At 48.7% G+C, this 18,756-nt stretch overlaps 3 protein-coding genes across 3 annotated transcripts; 2 read left to right on the plus strand and 1 right to left on the minus strand.

Annotated features, from left to right (window-relative positions):
• Positions 1 to 3,116: 3,116 nt before the first annotated feature.
• On the minus strand, positions 3,117 to 11,653 carry COCSUDRAFT_49414 (hypothetical protein). The gene is made up of 14 exons (XM_005642598.1): positions 10,863 to 11,653; positions 10,479 to 10,615; positions 9,876 to 10,012; positions 9,415 to 9,605; positions 8,930 to 9,020; positions 8,495 to 8,668; positions 7,629 to 7,783; positions 6,869 to 7,037; positions 6,466 to 6,558; positions 5,941 to 6,066; positions 5,475 to 5,558; positions 4,572 to 4,733; positions 3,935 to 4,087; positions 3,117 to 3,532 (listed from the first exon to the last, which is right to left on the minus strand). Exons 1-14 carry the CDS (start codon positions 11,174 to 11,176, stop codon positions 3,392 to 3,394), a joined length of 2,127 nt encoding a protein of 708 aa, XP_005642655.1. The 5' UTR covers positions 11,177 to 11,653; the 3' UTR covers positions 3,117 to 3,391.
• A 2,396-nt stretch (positions 11,654 to 14,049) lies between these two features.
• On the plus strand, positions 14,050 to 14,977 carry COCSUDRAFT_60599 (hypothetical protein; the record flags this gene model as incomplete). Its single annotated transcript, XM_005642599.1, has 2 exons — positions 14,050 to 14,298; positions 14,843 to 14,977. The coding sequence occupies 2 exons, from the start codon at positions 14,050 to 14,052 to the stop codon at positions 14,975 to 14,977; spliced, it is 384 nt and encodes a 127-aa protein (XP_005642656.1).
• Positions 14,978 to 17,466: 2,489 nt separating this feature from the next.
• COCSUDRAFT_60600 (hypothetical protein) lies at positions 17,467 to 18,409 on the plus strand (the record flags this gene model as incomplete). Its single annotated transcript, XM_005642600.1, has 3 exons — positions 17,467 to 17,541; positions 17,879 to 18,007; positions 18,218 to 18,409. 3 exons carry the CDS (start codon positions 17,467 to 17,469, stop codon positions 18,407 to 18,409), a joined length of 396 nt encoding a protein of 131 aa, XP_005642657.1.
• Between the last annotated feature and the right edge of the window lie 347 nt (positions 18,410 to 18,756).

An 18,756-nucleotide genomic window follows, 5' to 3' on the forward strand; every position in this document is an offset into this window, starting at 1 on the left:
CTGAGGGAAATCTTGATCTTTCTGTGGGTTTCATTAGGGATTTGCTGGGGTCAATCTTATACTGGACGGCTGAAGGACCTTTCAACTTTTTTAGCTCAACATATGGCAAGCAGCTTGCATTGGACGCACAACCCCTTACACGGAAGAGTCCTGGAACAAACGCGCAGGTGGTGACGTGTTCGAGTATATGTACTGCATGTTGTGCCGGTCTTCCATCGCCAATCATTGAACGCAGGTTGCTGACGATTTTCTTTGTACAGATATAAGGGCGATCACTCGACTTCCTATTGATGCACTTGCCGTCAGAATACCCTGGCTATACACTGGTGACTTGACGTTGTCCTCCATTACACAAAAGTCAAGGTGAGTTCTTTGAAGGGCTCCTTCCATGCTCACCTGTGCCGTGTTAAAGAAGGGTAGTCGACGAGTGCTTTTCATTGATACCATGCCTTCAGATCATGCGCATTCTATCAATGCACGACAGCAATACAGAGATTTCTTGAACTCACAGGACGAGCCAGAATCCTCAGCATGAGGCTTGCGGCAACACTGACTTTTCTCCTCCTGTCTTGTTCCATCACATTGTGCGTTGAAGACGGCCGTCTGAGGAGCTTTGACGAAGGCTGCACAAACTTGCTGTGGTTTGTTGGCTTCCAGACAAAGTCAGAAAAAGGAGGTGATGTTTTCTACTTAGCGGACAGTAACGAATATGTTGAGCACCTCAAGGTTGCGATCGTTTCAGCTAAAGCCAAAGCGCCATCGTTGGTTCCAGTTGTGGTACTCACTGGCGACAACAGAGGTAACTCGAAACTAACCGATTGGGTTGAGAAACATGGTGGGTACGTCGTACAACACAAGCTCTCATTCTACAATGAATTAAAGGCCCTGTCCTCTGACCCCGAGTGGTCATTTTCACAGAATCTTTGGGGCTCTTGGCTGAGGGTTGACATCCGAGCAATCATGTCTCGCGTCGAAAAGATGTTTGCAACTTTGAAAGAGGATGGCCACCGTGTTCCAGAGTACAGTAAGGATTATATATTGTGGACTGACCCTGACGTTATATTTGAGGGTGATATAAATTCCTGCACTCTTCCCAAACCACTCATCCTAAGCATTGGACCTGAAGCGGGCATGGGGGAAGCAATCAATTATGGCGTGATATACTTCAACGTTCGTGCATTCAGTGATTTGTCGCTTGGCATGTTGAAGTGGGCAAAGCAGCAGCGCTTTCACTTCAACCACGACCAGGAACTGATGTTTCAGTACATAGGGAGCAGGGTAACCAATTTACCAGATGTCTACAACTGGAAATTGTACTGGGGCAATGCAACAACTGCTAGAAGGCCTATTTACCCAGGCAGTGATATCGTAATTCTCCATTTTCATGGCGCTAAATTGAAAATGGCAATATGCTTCTTTGAGAAACTAAAGGCTTTGGCAGATCCCTTTGCAGCCCCGCTGGAAGAGCAATGGAGAATTGTAAAGTCATGCGGACTGAAGACACCAACTAACGGCAACAAGGGAAATTATGGACATCTAACTACCAAACCTTACGTTGAAACATTGGCGAGCATTTTGTTTCATTCCTTCCTCCTTGATCAGGGAGCTTTTTACAGCGATGTGCACAGGACCTTCAGCAGATATCTTTCTGAAGCTCAAGAACATGTGGGAGTGTCATAGCTGAGCAGCCATCTACCATGCATGACCGCTGACCTATAACACTCCCCCATGTTCGTGTACTGTCATGGGTGAGTACTGCTCTACAATATTCACACCTGACATGGTGCCGATGCGTCAGACTGTGACGGCAATGCCAATCACATTGGTTCAGTGGATAATCAGCATGATCACAGTCTTTGATGAGTCAGACTGATTATCCATTGGGTCAAGGAGATTAGCATTGCCCTCTGTCGCGCCCTCAAGTTCAATCAAGCTGGCTGTGTGGCCGCTGTGTCAAGCGTGAATATCGCTGCAGTATTCGCACTGGTGTATTTGCCATAGCGGACATAAGTAATAGGTCACCCTTAGTCACCTATATTATCATACCTTGGGTGATTGAAGGGTGACATGATGTCACGAAGCAATATTTTTCACAATGGCTTAACGGACAAAGAGGCAGTATTTGATGATTCAGACTCTGTTGGACTGTTTATCCATTGAGCCGTTGTGACTAATAAAGCCATCGGCTGATGTGTCATCTAGCGACGAGACTGCAACGTGTTCAGATTCTTGACCCCAGCTACCTGTAGGACTAGACACTGGAAGAAGCTGTTTCTCCAATAAATTATACTTTAGAGGCAATTTCTGACCTTCAGTGTATTTTACAAGTGCCATGACCATATGCCATCATGGTGCCACAGTCTGGCATTGCAAGCATTCAGAGCATCAATGAAATTCACACAACAATAAGTCTCGAGACTGAGTAAAAAGATTCCTACACATGCATGAGTCGTATGCCTCCATCTGCCTGAAATTGGCAATGCTTCCCCATTGGTATACGCACGTGCACATGCATCAAAGCTTTGTGAGGGTTATACTGATATGAATATCCGTGTTGATAGTCTCCGAGTCCGTAAGAGTAACTTGTATCATATTTCTAGACTTTGGAACCCGATTTTTGCCCACTACTAGGTCACCTACTAGGTGACTTGTCTAGCCTAGTATGTCATGACCAGGTGGGCGGAAATCGAGATCTACTAAGTAGGTGGGAGGTAATTTAGTAGATACAAGGGTGGCAGATAAAGGAGGATGGTTGCACGTGACGTGTGACGTGACTAGGTTGGGTTACTGGATATGGGCAGCGGAAGTGGAGGCAGATCCGTGACTTGCAGATGTATTTTCCAAGAATTTTGGCTGAAATTGCTTTAAAGCCAATCATTGCCATCCGAGCCATAAGGTGACTTTCAAGATGTCTTCGAAAAAAACCACTGAAGCCACAAAGGTGGCAACTAATAGGATGTTGAAGAAACTCTGGGCTAAAAATACTGGTGGTTTTGGGGGCATTTCCGAAATGCCCCTGAGTCAGGTAGGGTTCAGTTTACCCTTTGATTTTGATGCCTTGCATCATGCCATGCATAATGCTTGCGCCTGCTGGCTATGCCAACGCCACTTCGAGAGCTCTTCTCAGCGGCTTTCATGAGATATTCAAAATCTTGTCACAATACAATCACTGCACGGTGCAGTACATCTACATATTCTGGACAGACATGGATCATCCGATTCGGATGACTCATTGGACTGGCAGTTATCAAGACTTCTATAGGAGAAAACCCAACAAAACAAGATTCCAAGGGATGGAAATGCTATATGAGCCAACAAAGTACTACTTCTTTAGTAACCTACTTTGAAAGGAAAAGGCATGCATCATTGCTCCATGCAATGCCTCAAAATGTCAGCGGGCATACATGTTGATATACATGTGATTTTCGTCCTGATCAACAATGCCATTCGGTCCTGCCCCAACGCCCACCGTCCCCTCCCAGTTTCCGTCCAGGAGAGGCTCACCATCACTGCAAGAGAGGGCTTCCCACCACTGCGCGATCAAGGCATTGTGGTATGAGTGATCAACGCCGTAATTTTGGATGTACGTCCTTTGTCTCAGAATGCCAACAAATACTTTGCCATGGAAAGATGGAAAACATGGACGAAACATGTACATCGCATGTTCTGGCACATGTCTGACACATGTATGACACATCCACATCAAAGAGGCAAATGTATGGGGCACACAGCTGCAGCTCGTCTGCAAGAAGGGCATAAAATACATTCTGCAATTCTTGAATATATTATACAATCCCAAACACCAAAATTTCTTGACCATTAAATTGCGTACAAGGTATTCCCATGAACTCAAAATCAAAAAGCTCTCTAGAATATCAGATATTGTTCAGCTCTTTATGACCTTGGCAAATGAGAAGCTTGTTACAAAGTTTACCTGCCAGAAGGCCTTGGCAGCATCAGCGCCGGAGAGCTTGAAGGGGTGCAACATGAAAGCGCGCCCGGCGAGGCCATCTTGGACAAGGAACCTGCTTGGCTCGCGCATGACAGAATGTCGCGCTTCATTCCAGTAGTATAGTGGCTTAAAAACCTGCATCGTATTCCCAGGGAGGTCATCCATCACCAAGCCATTTGTACCCCAGAATCAGCCCCGCTGTGCAAAACCCTCCTCTTGACAATTTTGTTGTGCATGCGAAATTATGATCTCATTTCAGCACAATTCCAACCCTAAGTGCACGTCATTTATATGGCACCGCACTTTCACGCAAGAGTAGATATGTCACAAATAGGTACAGCTGTCAGGGGCGCGATCCCCCACTGCACGGTGGAGATTATAATAAATGCTTCAGTGGAAGACCTTACTTGCAATGGGCCGTGCTGGGGCATAAATGCGCTTCACTTGTGGGAATATCTGACAGAATTGCATGACAACCAAAGGACAAGATGCTGCCCACCAATGCACAAGAGCAAATTGTCTCCAACGTGGCCAAACTCGATTGGCTAGATGACAAGAGCATGCTCCAGGAGCAGAAACTGTTTTGGGCAATGGTGAGGCATCACTCCAAATGGATCACCTGGAATTCATGGGGGCCCTCGGTAATGATGCCAAGTATGGCCGGGATTGCAATCTCTGCCAGCATGCTCTCATGTGCAAACGCCGCGGCTGCCAATTGAAAATCAGCCGACAAGTGCGTTGGAATGTAGAACACATCGGTGTTGTCCCCTCCAAAATGTGCCTGCAAGTAGAGGACGGTGTTGTGAGTCTTCCAAGGCATGGAACAAGTCTGTATGCCAGTAAATTATCAAGCATATAGGCCCTGACATAGATGACAGTTATACTCTTGGTTACTCAGTAACCTATTGCTGAGGTTACTCTGCAAACCTCAGCAATTGAGTAGCACCATATTTAAAAGTCACTGTCAGTGTTGTGTCGAGTCCCTGTATGATGCTGGCACTTAGCTTTCTACCCAAGAAAAGATGAAGCACTAGAATCGGTCAAAATGGATAACACAAAATAAATTAAAACACAGACGCCCTGATGAGGCCTGGGGCGATCGAGGAGACAGAGGCCAATCATGCCGGGGGTATGGTTGACCTCGCCACCGTGAGGGCATGGGTAAACCCGTGCCCCCTATCAAAACGGATACAAATAATCAGTACAATAGCTGACAAGTATAGACGTGGTCGACAAATGCACAGGAATTTGCTTGGAAGGGGCAGCTATATTGGTGCCCAACAAACACGATGCATCTCATGTCAATGACTCAAAGATTACATTTTTTTTGAAGCGCGAGGGTAGGTGATGTACTTTTCCAACATCTTGACAAAATTGTCTTTGATTTGCCGCCGGTCACAACATCTCATTCATCCCTTTATTGGGTTCAACTTTTCCAGCATGATGCGAGGAACGGTGGCATGTTGTGGAGTATGACATGTCACTAAGGCTCAGATTGGTGCTCAAAGTCTGGGGCTCTCACCTCTTCCAAGTCCTCTCCTAGCTTTTGGCTGATTTGTTTGCCAAATCGATTCTGCAGCGGCCCCGTCATGAACCGTCTAAACACCTGTCAAGCGTGATCAAGCAAGCGTGAGACAATCTTCTACTTTGGGACTAACGCGACCCAAATTGCTCTAGTAATTTAGGAAGCGCATGGCGTGCTTTTGACTCAATGCCTCAGGCATCTTTATTTCTAATCACACGACAGACAATCTAAAGTATCCCTAAACTCTATGTTTTCATTGAAGCCGATTGATATGAGTGTCTTCAGTGTCAGAGGTACATAGAATCACCCTGAAATGGACAGAACGCTCACTTGATTCACCAATCTGCAGCTTCAGCCAAGGGGGCTTCACGGTACATCCAATCTAAGCCCAAATTGGATCTATAATATGTCCCAAAACCCTGACTTTTCAAGCTTCCTGGCTTGAAGCTGAGCGTTGACGCACCCTGTGCACCGCGTTGATCTGGTCATGTGAGAATGCCCATGTGCCTCCGTTGCCCAAGGCCGCCATGTCGTCCACAAATGAGCGTAAATTTTCTTTCTTCGCCTCCACCGCACGCTGGAACCATACCTGTCAAGTTGTGCAGCTAGCATCAAAGTGATGCCGTTTTGAGAGTGCTCCGCAGTATACGGTATATTAGAAATCGGTATGACCGAACGTTCGGCCTCCAGAACAATTCCTGGCGTATGGTGCAAGTCTGCCCCCCCCTGCATTTGCGATGCTGGACCGCTCGAGTACATGCATTTGGGGACCTCTACATTTCCCAAAGAAGCATATGGTATTGCGGAAATGTCGTGCAAGAAAGAATTCAGTTGCTTAGAGTCTCATCTATAGAAAAAATGCCAGAAAATTGGGGGGGTGTGGCTGTAGCAGCCTTAGTCGACCCACACGGTGTAGATTGGACATTGTCAAGCAGAGCTTCAGGCTGCCTCAGTCATGGTTTTGTGTCAAGAACGATTTGTCACCCGCCTTCTTGGGATCAAACGCTGCCAGCTGGCAGTGGGAGATGATGACATCATCGCCCAGCATCAGGTAACCTCCACCATGCGGCGCTTCTACCTCCTGCAGAATACATTCAATTTTGAATGGGGCCGGGGCCCTGAATTTAATCGAAAGGCTGGCAGACAATCAAATGTACCATGATGGTTTACATTCTAGCGTTTACCCTAGAACCTATTTTATGAGGCACTGCCATCACAAGAAGTGTATCACTTCTCACGCCTTGCGCAGGCTGAGGATGCTTTTTACGACTCGTGAAAGCCCTGAAGAGTTTTCCGAAATTCTCTCTATGAGTCATGGTGGCTGCAGGGCTCAGGGTGGGTGTTCCCACTAGCCGACTATGAACCCTCATGTGAAAAGGCAAGGTCTGCACCTGCATGACGTTGGCAAGGCAGGACTGCATCATGGAACCCCCGCTGCCATCGCACTCCACCCACCGCTCCTCCCCCGGGAATTCCGAGGGGCGAGTCCCCCCGGTGAAAATTATCCTGCTGAATATTGGCTGGTAGGCTTCCCGCAGCAGCTCCAACACTTTCAGCATCCTGGTGCAGGCATGCAAAACGCCTGCTCGGAGGTGCTCGTCAATGAAATCTTATTTTAAGTATTTACAGTTGCATTTATGCATGCAATGCAATGCAAGTTTGAGATGATGATCCATTGTGCGTGTGATGCGATGATTGCCACCAGTCCATGCCAATTTGTGCCCTCAGAAATTTCTTCAGCTGTGGACTAGTCTCTGAAGAGTACTCTGCAATCAACTCTGTCACACAACATGCTTTGAGAATTGCATCATGGCAATGGTTGGTCACCAAGCCTGCAAAAGCAAGCAATTCTCATTCATGGGCGATACAGAGGGCTTTGCTCGGCATTGCGCTTTTAGTTCAAATGTTGCTCTGCCTCATACCCTGCGCCGGCTGGTGGAATACAAGCTAGCAGCCAGGTTACATGACGTTCCAACGCCCTTATGTCACCTGGGGCGTGATTAAGAGACTCGCACCCCCATTGAGGGTTGCATTACCTTTGGCTAGATCGCAAGCAACAACATGCCCAGGGCCCCAAACAGAACCTATGTGGCAGCCAGTCACAGAACCCATGTGCAGGCAGCCGCATGAGCTTTGCACACAGGCGCGCACCCGTCGTATGCCTTGTTGAAGTTCACGACGAGGATTATGGCGTCGTAGCGCCGCCAAGAGGCCGGCGTGTGCGCTCGTGCCACTTCAACCGATGCCGGCTCGGCGGGCCGACGTTTCTGGCGCTTCGGAAAGCGATAGCCAACAGCTTTGAGATCCTCCACCCATGCTCGTGCCAGATCAGCATCGCCCTATGTAGGCAGCCCACAGGGGGAGCCTGGTGAGGAAACTGGGGATGAGCCACTTCTTCAGAGGCTCTGCAAAACATGTGGAGGCCAGGTCCGCTACAGCTTCACGGACGTTTCAGAAAATTCTCTGTGACCCAACAAAGCTGGGACCATCTGAGGGCTCCCTACTGCAAAATTACCGCTGTCAGCTGCAGAATCCCATATACTTTTCGCCTTTTTGCTCCTGGCTGTGCTACCCTAAAACTAGCTAGCCTGTCCAACGCACGCAATCATCATGGCTCCTCTGTTTGATGGCACAATGGCAGTGCAGCAGAGGCAGGCAAGCAGGTGGATACCGACTCGGGGTTTCTCATAAAGATTTTGGCTGGAAGCCAATGCGGCTACAAACATGTGCCTGTTTGAAAAGATTGCAGCCACAAAAGCAGCTGAAAGCTGATAATCTCAAAGAAGATTCTCCTGAAACGGTGTTTTTGGGCGCATTTTTGCTAAAAAGGTCTGAGATGCGGCTTCCTCCACTGGTGATTTAATTTCTAAAGAGCCAATTGGTGGCTTCAAAGTGGGACACCCTCGGGTACTTTATGCGCCACAAAAGTTCCCTGTTTATTTGTCCAGAGGCATTTTGGCTGAATTCAGGAAGCCACTAAATATTTCCGAAATATTTCCGTGGTATCGAGATGTCACCTGCTCCCAGAAGCCACTGTCGGCCATGATTTGAGCCAGATCACCAATGAGGTCGGGCAGCTTCTTGACACTTGCCCCGCGCCAGCTGCTCAGAAGCTTCACCAGGTCCCCCGCCTTTGCGTAGAGGTCCGCCTCCTCCGCCATGTCATGCAGCAGGTTGTGTGGGTTGCGGAACTGCGAAGCAGATCGGGGGAGCTATTCAATTTGCAAGTTCTTGATCTGGTATGCAGACTGATTGATATGTATCATTACCTTTTGCCAGCAGACCTCTTAAAGTGGGTGCAAGTGTCAGCTGCGGGGATGCATCCGCAGAGTACGCCAAGTTCCATGATGTGCTTTTTCACAACCCGAGCTAAGGATGGGGTGTGTGATTGTCCTGAGACACTGTAACACGTGTGAAAAAGGGCATATAAATCATAGCAGGGGTTGCGTCACCTGGTTGACAGTGGGAGGCCCAAACGCCAGATTTCCATCAATCTCCCAGAGTAGTCGCTGCACCCAATACCCCCTCCAGATATCGCACACCCTGTGGTGATGCGCCATTGCTTAGTGAATGACACACTTCCATGTGTACCAATACTGTAGTCAGCACCATTAATCCCGCACCCCTCGAATGCGCGGAATGTTTGGACATGTTTTTGAGAGTCTTTCCTTCCTTGATGTTTATCATCACCAATGGGTCGCGCTCGGCAAGATCCCTCTAAAACTGATCTCGAAATGTCATAGGCTTTATGTTTTGCATTTTGGCGTCTTTGACCATTTATCAAGAAAATGAAATATTATATGAACTGAAATATGTGCGCGAAGTATGGTGCTGAATACAGTACAATACCGCTGGGCGTGTGGACTATTGGAAATTCTCTTTCTCAAGAAGGCCTTTGCACAATTAAAAGGCGGGTTCCAGTCTCAAGCTGTGGTACCTAAATGTTGTGGTCACTGGAATCAGCAGGCCCCAAAGCGCGTCCCTGGCAAAGAGGGTGTTCTGAGAGTTGAAGGGTGCCATCACGCCATGGGGAAACACAACCAAAGGGACATTTGAATCAAACGCAATTCCAAGCGGCTGTGTCAGGCGATATATCGCGTCCACGTCAGGGTCCATGTCAGCCAATCCCTGCAGTTGGTTTTGCTGTTATATTTATTGGATTAATTATTCTGGTGCAATTTCTTAACGTTTCAGAAGTGAATCAGGAAGATCCATCTTTCTGTCCTACAGCATCTCTGCACAACACTCTCACTGAAAAGAAGCCCTCTCCCAAAATCACTGAGATGCATGACAGGCACCCTGCTCAGCGTTTATGCAGGAGTGTATACATGCACTCGTGCGAGAGCAAACCCCCATGCAGCCCTTGGATTACAGGGAAGGTCGCTGGCACCAATGCACCTGCAAGATGAGAGGCTGTGCAGGCTGGCGTGTAAAATTGGTGCAGGAGGGAGCGCCTTTGATGTGCTCCAGAGGGTATCCGCGAGGCCATATCTGGGGCTGCCCAAAGAAGGCATAGGGGTTGCACACCTCCACCCCTGCAGAGCCAAGGAATGGAGTCAAAACTGCTGTGTCGGGACTGTGCAAGCTAGGTGGCAGGAGTGATGGTGATACTGAGTATCATGAGCTTTAAGGGTGTCTGTACAGGAGAGAAAGCTTCTGCAGTGAGCAACCAAAGGTCGCCACAAAATAAATTGATCATGGTGGAGGCCCTTGCATTCGTGTTAAGGATCTCACGGCCTATTTGCCTTAGGGCCACCGGCTGGCTGGCAGCACTCTAAGATTAGAAGGATGCCGAGAAAGCATTGCAAGCGGTCAGTAGTGCGTCATTACAGAGACATGTCATGAACCACTGCTGCATCGCACATTGCTCCTTGCCTCCTGCATGAACGCTCAGCAGTGTTTCTGTCATAGATTTCAGCGTTTTATGGAGAGAGGTTCCTTTTCATGGAGAGGGTTGTGCAGAGATGCTCTAGGGCTTGATGTGCCCTAAAGGAGTTGCACCTGAAGCGTCGTATACGTAGTAACTCAGGCCTGACAAAGCAGGGGGCTCATCCAACTTCAACTCGTTGTCATCATCTGTCTCGTACACCTGAGTCGCCCCATGCTGTATGGCCCACAGGTACCCCAGATTCTTCCTCCTGCACACAGCGAGAGGGGCAACCTAAACATTCTTCCCATGGCAAGTGCCAGATGAGTCACGCTCGAATGCATATTAGAGCAACACCACACCTGACTGCATGCAACACACTTTCGATTGAACCCTGCCACATTCCTAGGCGCCCAAGGAGTGACACCCAAATGCTTTTGCAAGGGTCCAGAGTTTCTAGTCAAATAATCTCTGGAAACGGTGCCCGCAGGATGACAGGTGGGGTTTTTTAGACACACCCGTAATGATTATAAGGTAGGAGCGCCAGAACTTTGTAGTCTAATTCCTTCTGTTTCTCCAGGTCTAAGATGTCCACGTTGTACAACTGCCAGTCTCTTGGCGTTTTCTGATCGGCTACGACCACCACTCGCCATCCTGGTGCTTTTGCAAGCCTCTTCACGGTGTCCGTGGGGTAGTTTATAGTTGTGATTACCACCCAATTGCTGTGCTTGTCCCTGGCGAGTCCTGGTGCTGAGGAGATCACGTGCAAGTTCTTGGCATCAGCTACAGTCAGCAGCACGGCTGCCAAAACGACCCCTCTGACGTACAACATTACGATCACTCATGGATGCAAAGCATTCAAAGGATCTGCCTGCTGGAGCTGGTGCGCCAATTTGGATGATGGAAGGATGTGTGAGACCAGCCAGCGAACGAAGCAGACCTCACATCAATGTGAGCCAGTATGGAACGACAGGCACGACATTATGTCCTATACGACGATGCACTTGGTGGCTGCAGATCACTGAATCCAATTGAGCGAATCGTTCCACCTTACAGGCTGGCGAACACAATAAAAAGGACACATTCGATTTTGGTTGGTTGAAGGTCCTTGCAACTGATTGTAGAGGACACATTATCCCTTTATGCCATCTTTTGGTGTATGCTTAGCAACATTTATCCCTTCGGGTGAAAAACCATTTGTATCCCGCTAATTAAGATGTCATCCAATAATGCAAAAGATTTTGAAAGGACCCAGAAGACGAAGTGCAAGCCCTCGACAATTCGTCACAATTGAGCTAAAAACGCTGCTCCTAGATCGGGACTCGAAATGAATCTGGAACCTTTGAGATCGACTTTCTTACACAACAAACTAGGGTTTCGGTACGTTTAAAGTTGGGACATCTCCCCTGCTAGGGTATCATACCTAAAACAAAAAGTGGTCCTGGCTCAGTCATACAGAACGTATGCTCACTGCCCATAGAATATATGCTATAGATGCTAGAGCCAAGTTTGTGTCTGCCATGACGAACACTTATCAACAAGCACATGCACGTCGTTGCTCTACCGGGTTGATTTAAACGAATTAAACGATTTGCACGAATATCTCAACTTGTTGAACAAGACAATATAGTTTTAATCCCCTAATTGTGAGTACAGAGCACGTCTTCAATGCACGTCTTGACCTCAATCAGAAAATATTCACACCAGTGTCGACCTTTCACACGCTTTCTAAAGGGAGCTCAGGCATTTTATTTGCTTCTATGCTTCGTTCACACTAGCATCGCATCACCTGCCTGCGAATCCTTGTGCTCTCCTTACCACAACTACGCAGACGGGTCATGGGAGCGTATACCAGATCCAGGCATCCAATCTGGTGGCGACATCGCGAAGTTCAGTGGGTACAAAGATATCATCTCCGCTCATCTTTGCTACAAAAGTGAGGTAAAATTTCGTGGCTGTCTTGGAGTGACATAAACAAGTCACAGACAGCCTGATGAAGCACTTTGTGTCAAAAGGAATAACGACCATTTTGACTCAAGTCTTCGTCTTTGTGTCCTGAATGATACTGCATTTCACTTCACCCCAATTACGGCAGGTTAGACCCATTTCATATCCACCAACAGTCTCGCTGACGAAGGTAGTGTGCAGAACGAGGTGGAAAGAGCAAAGAAGGCATTTTTGTGGAGATGGAAACCACGGCATTGTCAGCTATTTGATTTCCGGCTGAAGCCAGTGGGAGAAGGGTGCGACGTGCAAGAGTTGTTACAAACATTGAACGGCAAGAAGCTAGTCTATGTTGGGGACAGCATTACTGAACAGCAATTTTATTCCCTGAAGGTGCGCAACTTTTATTACTTAGGCCACTTGCACTGTTCATGTCATCATAAACGAGCAGCTTAATATTGCCCTTGTCAACAACTGGTATTTGATTGCCAAGTAACATCGTTTCTAATATATATGTTGACAGGCACTTCTAGGAGAGCATGTAAAGGTGTCACAAACAGAATTTGTTACTATAAATGGGCAACAACACCACTTCGGATACAAAAAGTTTGAAACAGACTCGGGACTCGAGGTAGATTTTTTTGTCCGTCCCGGACTCAGTGTAACGTTCTGCAATGTGTATCATTCGGGGCTGCCCACTTGGTAATACAGGAGTCACACCAAGCATGCCATATGAGAGTACTGCCGGGGATTTGGGCTATTGAAGAAAGTTCCCTTAAATTACTTTGCGGCATTTGCTCCTAGCGTTTTCCTTCCTGGCTGTGCTACCGGCACCTTTGACCAAGGGTAGACCGCCTGCCTGACAGTGTTGCAACAAGCTGTTGTACAATACCAAAAGGCCAATACTGGCATAGGGGGCACGGGTTTACCCATGCCCACATGGTGGCAAGGTCATTTGTGCCTTCGGCATGGTTGACCTCTGTCTCCTTAATCATGCTCGACGAGAGGATCATCACACCATTCACATGAAGATATGTGAATGTATCTTTCGAAATGTGGCAGTGTGTTTGCCAAGGCATTAGATTCTGGCGATTATATGGTGATCAACCGCGCTTAAAAAAACCCTCCCACTGTTATTCATGGTATTTGCAAGCTCGTGAGAAGCAATCTTAGGGCAGACTTGAGTCCTGGATCTGTCCAACAGCGCAGGGCGTCTGGGACACGAGAGAGCCCCCAATGTGGAAAAAATTGGCAGGCACAATATGCCCGCCTGCATCCGGGCATCCTCAAATCAGAGCCCTCCAAGCAGCGCTTTGCTGTATACAAAGCACGTGTCAATGGGCTTGGCGATAGGCTGACATCTGCCGTCACCATTTTCTACTACGCAATGCCATTGCAGTGCTCTCAGGTGCAGATGACTTCCACACCAAAGGAGCCTTCCAAATGCTCCACCATTTAGTGTATTAAGTCCAGCTTGCCTAGTTGGTTGTAGCAGAATGTTGTAGAGTCTCTGCTGGAGCTGCTTGTGACCTCCAAGATCAGTCTCCTATGAATACCAACAGATTTTGACAAACTCATTGGCTTTCTGGCCCCATGCAGATCACTATTCAACATACTTGCCTTGAAGCGCTTCAAGATCAGAGCAGTACACATTACATGCCGGGCTCTGACCCCACGTTGTTTCCCGATGGGTGTTTGCCAGGGAGAGCATTCCGGATAGCCTGGCGTGGCACAATCCCAGAAGCCACTCTGGCAGCAGTGATGGAGAAGCCCAACGTGGATTGGGAAGCTTCTTCAAGTGACTCAGCGGATGACAGTGGCGTGACTGACGCCACTGTCATCCGCGTGCTCTGGGACAGGCCGGGTGGCCGGCACCCGCCGGACGCTATAGACTTCAGGGTGTTTGGCGGAGAGGACCTCGGCAAGTTTTCCAACACTCGCACGGTCGAGTTTGAAATGAACACAGGGAGCGTAGACAAGCTTTTTTACAACCCGTACCACCGGCAGCAAGTCAGTAACCCTCCTCCACCCTGTGCAGCAGCATGGTAATTAGCATCAGGCAAGACCAGACTGCTGTGCAGACTTCAGAAGACGTGACACATAGGATACTTTAAACAACAAGAACACTGATAAATGAGCTTAGTTCATGCCAAATACAGTACAGTAATTGTCTCGTACCCCTGATGGTTCAGCACATGGTGTATCATTGCTTGAAGCACCAGAGACCTTAGACAGCAGCTCTGCAGCCAACATGAAGGGAAGTGCATGGGAGCATGGACACTATTTTGGCAAGATGAAAATGGTATCTAACAGATGCCTCAGAGCAACGAGGGGCCCACCAGGCAACTGTGAGGATATTAGAGGTCTGTTTGTACGGGCCTAGTGGTTGTGGGCAATTTGTCCCGTGCTGGCACATGGCCTTGCCTATCTAGGCCGCCTCACAGATGAGGTAGTCCTGGTACTGGTCTAGTAGCTTGTAACATCTCAGATTGCATCTGTGATCTGTGACAGAGGAACAGTCAGATGAGATGAAGGTTCCTGTGCCGCTGTGCAGCTGTTTGCCTGGGGCCCGCGGCCGGAGACGGCTGTCGGATGTGCGCTGGATTATCTGTTTAGGCCGCGTCCAGAGGTGCTGGATCTGGTGGCTGACAGCTACCGGGCGCTTCAGAACCCGGACGCCCTCAAATAGGCATCCAGGTTCTGTCCCGGTGATCAAAAGAAAGAAACTGTAGGCCTGCATTTGTGCACTTCTTGCGATATCATGTTGAGATTGCTGCAAACTGAGTGAAGCACCCTGCACACATATCTACCAGTGTTGGATGCCTACCAGAAATACAGGAAATGTCTAGTGGGCTGTGTATTCATTGCTGACAAGAGCCACGGTGTTCTGTCATGTCCAACGCTTTCATGTTGGCAAGCATGCCTCAGTACAAGAGAATGTGTGTTTTTGAAGTTATAGTGGGCTCTATGGAGGTAGATCTCTAGTGCCCAGGAATCGCCTTTCTCTGTGAAAGGACTTTGAACTGACGTAGCGTGGCTGCTAGTATCTTGGGAATACTCCGTTCCAATGCAACATATCGTATCAATGCACAGCACTGGCATGGACTGTCAATAAGACTAGTGGCTGTGCAGAGAACTTTGATGTGCAGAACAGGCTCTGGCCACCCAGACGCGAGGGGAAAGTTGCGCACTCAACTACTGCATGCATGTTTGGTCTGAGTACAGATGTGGGTGTTGCAGGTGCGGATGAGCGATGCAAGACGCGAGGGGAAAGTTGCGCACTCAACTACTGCATGCATGTTTGGTCTGAGTACAGATGTGGGTGTTGCAGGTGCGGATGGGCGATGCATGGCTGGGAAATAAGCCGCATGGGGTCTGTAAAGGGGAGATAGACTACGACAATTGGGGCCGGTGGTTTCGGTGCGCCTCAAACTTTGAAAGGTGTGAGGTCCCGCAGTGTCTGCCTTCCTCTCATCTGCTAATGGTCATTGGGTGCTCTAATTATTATGATTATTCGTGCAACACGTTTTTCCTGCCAAGAGGCAAGGTGCGTCCTGCAGACAAAGTGCAGATGAAGGCTGCCACAATCTTACCCCTTGCATGGACTCGCCAGATGCAAACGAGACCCAATCAACCGTGGGCACAGTGCTCAGTATTTATACCGCAACGCGCCTTCCGGGTGCTCTTACCTTCCCCTCAATGCCTTTTCATGCCAAGGCTTGTGTATATCAGCATTACAAAGCTGGTGGCTCATCCGATGTGAGTCACCGGTCGTACTTGTACATGATGCCGCATCAAGCATCATCCAGCGCGCAGGCGCAGCAGCCGCAAGGTCCGATGAGACAGGATGACACAAAAGACTGTACTGATATATGGCATTCTGCCGCCCATACTAGTAGTGCTGCCCTTCATCTGTATGTAGAGCCGCATTGTCAGGCTTCATTGTCAGGCTTCAGCTTGCACAATCAACCCCCGAGATCTTTAGGGTTATGCTTTATTGGAGGCCAGTCATCCAGGTAACTAAGGTATGTCATTTGGCCTCAGTCAGATAATGACTTGTCAATGCATGGGCAAAGACACGCTGTTTCAAAACATTGTGCAATGGCATGCAGGTTGAGGATGCCATCTGAGTACCGGGTGGAGGTTCCCTCTCTCAGGAAACCGCAGACGACCTAGCCTTGTGTTTTTCTGACAAAGGGGCTAGCGCTGGAAAAGCCTGGGCTGACCGGCACAAGGAATTCCCATATTTGCTCTTGATGCTGGGAAATCCTAGGAGCCCCTGACCGCAGAAATTGCCGGGATGTGCTGCCGCTGAGCAATTCTGAGCATGATCAGACTGAAAATTCCTGGAACTAAGCATCAAGACAGGACTTCTCAGGCTTGAATGGCCCAAGATTTCCTGGTTCCCGTCGCCTGCTCGGGAAGTCACTGTCGTAAGTGCACCCAGGAGGCTAGTAAAAATCCGAATAAATTGTATTCTACTGGGGTTACGGCCCCGGCTCCGTCCTAAAATCCTAAAGATGTGCCACAATAATACTTCTCTTGATGTTTCGAAGCCAAAGCGTGTTCGTGACTCGAGGGATGTGCGAGATGCCGCGTGTTCCGGGACTGCGCAAAAGGTCCCGGCTGTAAACCTCCTCACGCGGCATCCAGATCCTGCCATGAGTGTCGAAGCATCATCCTTCATCGTACTTCGAGGCTGAAAGCTCTCGAAGAGCCGTGTTCCGGCGAGAATGCTGTTTTTTGGGTCAGATATTGCTGTTTATAACCAAGTACAAATACGATATTGCCAAGACATTTGGGGTTAGACATACAGGGTGACATTTGTACGAAGCTCGCAGTGCACGATGTTGTTCCCGTGAGCTAAGGCGGTTGCCGGTTCATTTCCTCATTTTGCCTCTCTTTTTTCGTTCACTTTGTCATCCTTTTCTGCACAGTGGTGTGCTCGCAGCATGCAGTAGACAACTTCATATTTCCAGGAATTCCTAGAATCTTGTCGAGCCCAGGGATTCCCAGGAGAATACAGTCCTAGGATTTTGCAGAAATAGGAGAAAAGCCCGGGAATTTCCAGGACTGGGTTGCCCCAGGAAGTCCCGGGGCCAAGAGGAACATTTGAGATTTTCTAGTGACGGTCAATTTCTCGGAAATTCGCGGGCTCCCAAAGCAGAGACATTCGGAATGCCTGTGCGCTGGTATGTGGTGTCTGACTGCCCCTCGCTGCGCTACAAAGCCGCAGATAAGTATGGACCAAAGGTACACCGGTTTATGGTTCGGAGGCTTCTGTGTCCCTTTGAAAGCTTGCCCTAGAGCCCGTTATTCGCGCAGGAGACAGTACTTGAACATGGGCTTTGACCAACGTGGGGTGTGTCAGCATGTGCTGTGCGCTCGCTGCAAGATCCAAGCATGATCAGAGACTCCAATGCTTTCTGAGTCATGGCTCTGGCTGGTGGCTGCTTTTCGCAGCTGCGTGCATTGATGAAGCTTTGAGCCTTTGCATAGTGATGCTGGCAGGCCTGGCACCATGTTGATGGCGACTCTGCCCAGCCATCATTCTGCAATCTTCCATGCCAATGTGCAGCCCTATGTGCAGGTGCTACTGCCAACGCGAGAACTTGTGACGGACCACATCTTCTATAAGTCAGGAAACAGGACAAGGGACATGCTGGCTTTTCGCACGGCCTTTGCTGAGCAGTGGCTGTTGGGCATGACTGATTTCCAGGTTTGTCAGCGCGGCTCCCACCCCCTACAAGTGTTTCAAACTTCGCAATGCATGCAGGCCTCTGAATTATCCCTCTGTGCAATATTGGACGGTGTATATATGCTTGCGTGTATGATAGTAATAATATATGCCACACTGAATCTGTATCTCACTGTTGGTACCGCGCATGTCAATCTCTTTGCAGCCTGGTAACGGTCATGTTTCCTGCAGGTCATAACAGAGGAGTCCACTTTTGGGCGTCTAGCTGCGCTGCGCTCTCTGCGGTTCCGATCCGTATACACAATACGGGGGGCCGAGGCAATGGCGGCGCGCGGCCGCAATGCCTCATGGGAGTGTGTGCGGAGCGAGTTTGACAATTTCGAGGAGGTGGCAGTCAATCACCCCTGGGTGAAGGTGCTGTGACGGGCCATGCTCCCTGGGACCCAAGGCACGGTCTTGAAGAGTCCCCGTCATGAGAGGTAGTTTTTGTGTTGATGACATTGTATTATAGTGACAGAGGCCTTGTAAGGAGAGGCAGACGCGGCAAGGGCGTCAGTAGACTCTCAATTCAAATTTAGCACGATTTCTTCGTTTGGGAAGACTATTTTGAGGCGCAATAGCTAAGAACATGACAAAATTTGAGTGTTTCGAGTAAGGAATGTTGCTATCAACCGATCTGTCAACATGCATATCGTATTTCATGACAAGAATTGTAACAAATGATTTCAGATTGTGATCAAAACTCTGCAGTTCCCACCAGATGGAGCCCT

The sequence above is a fragment of the Coccomyxa subellipsoidea genome (genome assembly GCF_000258705.1).
Source record: "Coccomyxa subellipsoidea C-169, whole genome shotgun sequence".
Classification (NCBI taxonomy): Eukaryota; Viridiplantae; Chlorophyta; class Trebouxiophyceae; family Coccomyxaceae; genus Coccomyxa; species Coccomyxa subellipsoidea.